Source organism: Myxine glutinosa, chromosome 3 (genome assembly GCF_964187855.1).
Source record: "Myxine glutinosa chromosome 3, kmMyxGlut1.1, whole genome shotgun sequence".
NCBI classification, from domain to species: Eukaryota; Metazoa; Chordata; class Myxini; order Myxiniformes; family Myxinidae; genus Myxine; species Myxine glutinosa.
The window spans coordinates 74,660,132-74,665,641 of NC_136263.1; the positions used below are offsets into that span (position 1 = coordinate 74,660,132).

General features: G+C 44.4%; 1 protein-coding gene across 1 annotated transcript in view; it reads right to left on the reverse strand.

Annotated features, from left to right (window-relative positions):
- Positions 1 to 227: 227 nt before the first annotated feature.
- LOC137423440 (uncharacterized) overlaps positions 228 to 5,510 on the reverse strand; it is a 13,896-nt gene continuing 8,613 nt past the window's right edge. Inside the window, exon 4 of the mRNA XM_068110618.2 lies at positions 228 to 1,617. Coding sequence (XP_067966719.2) covers positions 1,330 to 1,617 — 288 coding nt within the window. The 3' untranslated portion in view covers positions 228 to 1,329. The remainder of the gene's footprint in view (positions 1,618 to 5,510) is intronic.

Consider the following 5,510-nt stretch of genomic DNA (forward strand, 5'->3'; position numbering starts at 1 on the left):
TACGCCAAGCCCATCGATGGACATTACTCACATCAACACAAGCACACCTGTACACGACTTTCATTCGCCGATGAATGTCAATAGGAGGCACGTTCTCTGCCGTTACCAACTCAATCACTGCACGCTGCTTTAACCGCACCCACAATGTTACGATGTCGTGTTGAATAACGTCGCACTGAGACATGTCGGGACGACGAAAACGAGCACCCAGAGGTGGAAACAACTAATGTGTGTCTGGGGTTTCATTCAAATACATTTGCCTGTTTGAGAAAGAGAATGGAAGGCATTACATTTCAACATGCCCCCTCATACAGACAAAGTACACGCGAAGGCAATAAATGTGCAAATTCCCCCCAAAAAACGAGGCTGAACTCCAATCTCCAAATAAGACTCCAATCAGGAAGGCACCTGAACTACTGCAGGTTAAAAACTTGCCTCCTCTCCCCAACCACCCACAATTTTGATTTTGGTAGTTATCACCAGAAGAGGGTTGCTGGCAGTCCTTGTGTGTCCTGCCAGAATATTTGGGGGGGAGGGAGGCAGAGCACAGACAGTGCAAGAGGAACTTTCCATCCAAAGCAAAAGTTGAAGGATCGGAAAAAAGTTACACCAGGAATGACCCAATATCAAAGTTGGGGGAAAGAAAGGAGGTGGGGGGGGGGGGGGGGGAGAACTTCCATTTTGACCCCTACGCCCTGAAGTCCCCACTGAGAACATAAGCTGGGGAAGGGGTTGACCCAACCCAAAGGGCAGCTAGAATGACACTGCTCTTACTTTCTTGCCATGTGGTGAGCATAACCACCAAGTTTAAGAAATTTCTGCACAACGGTTAAGATACAACAGGCAGACAGATTTGATAACATTCCTCCCCCCCCCACACCCCCCAATTTGCTTTTCAATAATAAATGCAACCCAAATTCCAAAAAACACTAAGGAAGAGGGGGGGGGGGGGGGGGGGGAATAAAAATAAAAGCCTGTGGTAAATGTCCCAACAAAGTACAAATCAGTAATATATATATTTATATATACACATGTCCCATAAGTCTGGGACTACAGGGCGAAAAGATGAAAACGGCTTGTATTCACAGAATGTGTTCAATGTGTCATCCACAATTATGAATGATGGATGGGAAATCAGATGGATGTGGGCGGGACAGAATGGGGGATACGAAATCGGAATTCGGAGCACATTGTTCCGTAGCCCATTCACAAAATTCCATCCGCCGGTCCGGATCATCTTCGCTTAATTTCTGCAGGATTTGAAGTTTGTAAGGATGCCACTTGTGTGCTTGAAGAGCGCGGTGGGTACTGCTTTTCGACACTCCTGACTCAGCAGACAACCGCCGAAGAGACCTTTTTGGGGCTTTTCATGAAATGAGCGAGGCTGGCAGTCGCTGTGTGGTCGTCGGTGGATGTCCTCAGAGGTCCACTGCGTGGTTTATCTTCTATGGATCCCGTTTCCCTGAACTTTGCTGCGAGTTTGTCGACACAGCTGTGTGTAATCGGCGCACGGTCCGGATGCAATCTGTTGAATTCCTCAGCGACCTCTCGATGACTCCGATTTCCTACGAGCAGGATTAACTGGATGCGTTCTTCCTTACTCAGCGACATGGATACCTGCAAGAAACGGGGGGGGGGGGGGGGGGGGGGGAAGATTAATCACTTTTGCCCTATGGTTCCAGACTTGAGACACCCTGTATATTTTCCTTTTAAAAGCATTCTGCAGCCTCAGAATTAAAGCATATGTGTTCATAGACCATAATAGATCTCAAACAAGAGGTGTCAGAGCTGTATCATCATTGGCTGCTCTGGCCGATTGTGCCATTAATAGCAAATCAACTAATCAGGCCAACACAAATAGCAAGTCTAATATGGCGTATACCAACGAGAACGGCACAAGTGCATGCCTCCACCAGGCTGATCAGTTTACATTTTGTATCCCACCGATTGTGTTGGATCTGGATTCTCTGGATTCAGGCCAAAACCAAAATCTAATCAGCTTGTTCTCGCCAACGAACAAACTCTTCCACCAAGTTTCGCTGCTTTATTAACACCCTCCGTCCAAGAGAAAATGGACCTCAGACCACAACAGCAATGCCAAATGCATAGGATTTACCTCAATTCTCGCAAATTAATCAGTAGCAAATTGCATACGATTGGCTTTGTCTTCTTCATAAAGTTTCTGGACAATACGATCTTTGTTGGGGTGCCATTTTAATTCTTTCAAAATGCGTTGAATTGTTGTGCGACTCATTGCCAGAGGCATGTCTTGTCGAGGTGTGAAGATGGTTATCAAAATGGTTCACAACAAGTGCCACATTTTCTTCTGTTTGTCTGGTGCTTTTTTTTTTTTTTTTGCACACTACCAACTTTCATCAACTCTGTGCCAACTAATAATGCTGTTTCTTGCAGGAGGGAACTGAGTGGCGTGCTGACGATGAGGGGTGTGTCGTTGAAGCTGAAGGGAAAAGTGTATTCTGCATGTGAGAAGTGTTATGATTTATGAGAGCGAGACATGGGTAATGAGCATAGAGCAGCAACGAAGGCTGGAAAGGGGGGAAATGTGAATGGTTCGGTGGATGTGTGGAGTATCGTTGAGAGAGGAAGACAAATGATGAATTGCAAAAGATGATGGGAATAGAGCCTGTGATGGATGCTGTGAAGAGGAACAGGTTGAGATGGTTTGGTCATGTGTTGAGGAAGGATGAAAGTGACTGGTTGAGAAGAGTGATGGAAATGAACATAGAAGGTAGTAGAGGACGGGGAAGACCGAGAAAGACTTGGCTAAAGATGGTCGAAGAAGAAATGCGGGCAAGGGGGTTAACAAGTAGAGATGCAGAAAATAGGGCCAAATGGAGAAGATTGTCATTGATGTCATGTCGTGCAAGGCTAACCCCCGCTCTTGCAGGGGAAATGGCCTTAAAATGCCCGTTGTTGTTTGCAGGTTTTGTTGAATTCTCCACGGAATTTGCGCTGAACTCTTACGACGCTACACATTTGGCTCTCATTTACAGGACACTCCATTTTAATTCTGAAAAATTTTAAAGAATAAATTAGTGAATCTAATGTCAAAAAAAAAAAAAAAAAAATTAAAACATGTATCAACCTTATGTAAAATTGTATCTCATTCGGTGTGGAAACAACAAAAGTTGAGATTTTTAAACAGTCAGTGATAAATGGGCCACCAGATATATAAATATATTTATATATATATATATATATATATATATATATATATCGGTTATTATGCGATTTCATACCATCAGTGGTGAACCGCCATTGAGGTATCCCATCCAGCTATGCTGTACCTCAATGGGTGCGATACGTATCGTCTGCCACACGGCACATTATCTCTGGAATCCACTCATATGGAATCACCTGGATGCAGCCGGGAGCAACCAATCCAAATATAATTTCAGTTCCCCAGCTTTCAATGAGCGCACCTAATGACGTCACCACCATGTTCGTACGCTCTGCCTTTCAAGCTCTCAAGAGAACCATCCGACAGGCAGAGAAATGTACATGGCGATGACGTCATTACATGCGCTCATTGAAAGCTGGAGAACTGAAATTATATTTGGACAGATTTATATATATATATACATATATATATATATACATATATATATATATATATATATATACATATATATATATATATATATATATATATATATATATATATATATGTATATATATATATATATATATATATACACACACAGACTTGGCATTTAATATGGAATATTTTTTTTGTAGGGGTGAACTTACTTTTCAAGATGACTTGGAACCAAAAGTTCATTGGAATTACTAGGGCGTGCCCGTACGTGGGTGCAAAAAAACATGCGTGCAAACAACAACAACAATAAAAAACTTTGAAACCACGTGGCAGTAACGACCACAGAACCCCCCCCTCTATTTACATGAAATGGTTTGGTCCATTCGCAAAGCCAAAGCGAACGGCTTGCGAGTACGGTAGAACCCCCCCCCCCCTCTATTTACATGAAATGGTTTGGTCCATTCGCAAAGCCAAAGCGAACGGCTTGCGAGTACGGTGACCATACCTTGGGAACCACTTGTCCGATTAATTTCAAACCTTGAAAAGGCACATCCTCGGGTCCCCAGCAATATACCTGGCAAGTTTCAAGTATATCGGACCCGTGGTTGTCGAGAAACAGCGGTCACAGACAAACACACACACACAGAGACACACAGAGATTACTGGAATTATAGATAGATGTTGAAATTATTCTAGATTTTGTTAATGCGACCTTTAAAAGAAACAAAAACCACATTTGACATTTCGAAGCAAATAAATTGATCCTTGTAAGAGATGGAAACTGACATCGAACTCAATTCACGGACAGTACTGTGTTAAACTTCTGTACGTTTTCCAGAAGTACCTCTATTTTGCACATTAGCCAAAAAAAATTTCAACAAAAACAAAAGCTAAATTATGACTGGGATTACGGACAGTAAAATTACAGTTCAGTACTTCGTGTAACCCCCACGAGCATTCAGGAGAGCACGTACACGTCGAGGCATGCTGTTCACGAGATTTGCCAAGGTTTGGACAGGAATCGCTTGCCATGCAGTGACAATAGTCTGCTGCAATTCACGCACAGAGGTCGGCTGCTGGTCCAAGTGGTCGATTTGACACGTTAATTCTGCCCACAAGTTCTCTATCGGATTCATATCCGGGGACATGGCAGGCCATTCCATATGCTCTACAGTCAACACCATGGTCAGCAAGAAAGTGTTGGATCATGCGAGCACGATGAGGCCGTGCATTGTCATCTTGGAAGACAAAGTTTCCTCGAAAGGCTGCACGAGCAAATGGAAGCAATGTTTCTTCCAGAATGACCATGTACTTGAACTGGTTCAGGTTTCCATTCAGAACAACCAGGTCAGTTTTGCCCCCTGCATGAAAAGCAACCCAAACGGTCACCCCACCACCTCCAGCTTGGACTCTTGGCACTATACAATCTTCGTTGTGGGCTTCATGCACTTGTCTGCGCACTCGGACGCTGCCATCTTGACGATCGACCAGAAATCTAGACTCGTCACTGAAGGTTATGTGATTCCAGTGTCCTGGCTGCCATTGACGGTGCTCACTGGCCCACTGCAATCGGCGCTGGCTGTGTTGTCTGGTCAGGCGTGGCTTTCTCAGGGGACGCCTGGCATGATAGCCTGCTTGAACCAGTCGTTGGTTGACTAGCCTTCTGGATACAGGCACATTTGTCAGTTGCTGCCACTCAGCCCTAAGCCGATTAGCTGACTTGGTACGGCCATTGCAGACTAACCGGTGCAGCTGGCGATCATCTCTCCTTGTGGTTCTGCGTGGACGTCCTGGCCTCGGTATTGGAGTAGGAACACCCCTCTGAGCATTTCGTTTCAGGATCTTTGACACCTGACCTTGAGTGATGCCATACTGCTGAGCAATAGCATGCTGTTTCATGCCAGAATTTCGTAAAGCCACCACTCCATGACCAACAGCATTGTCCAGTTGA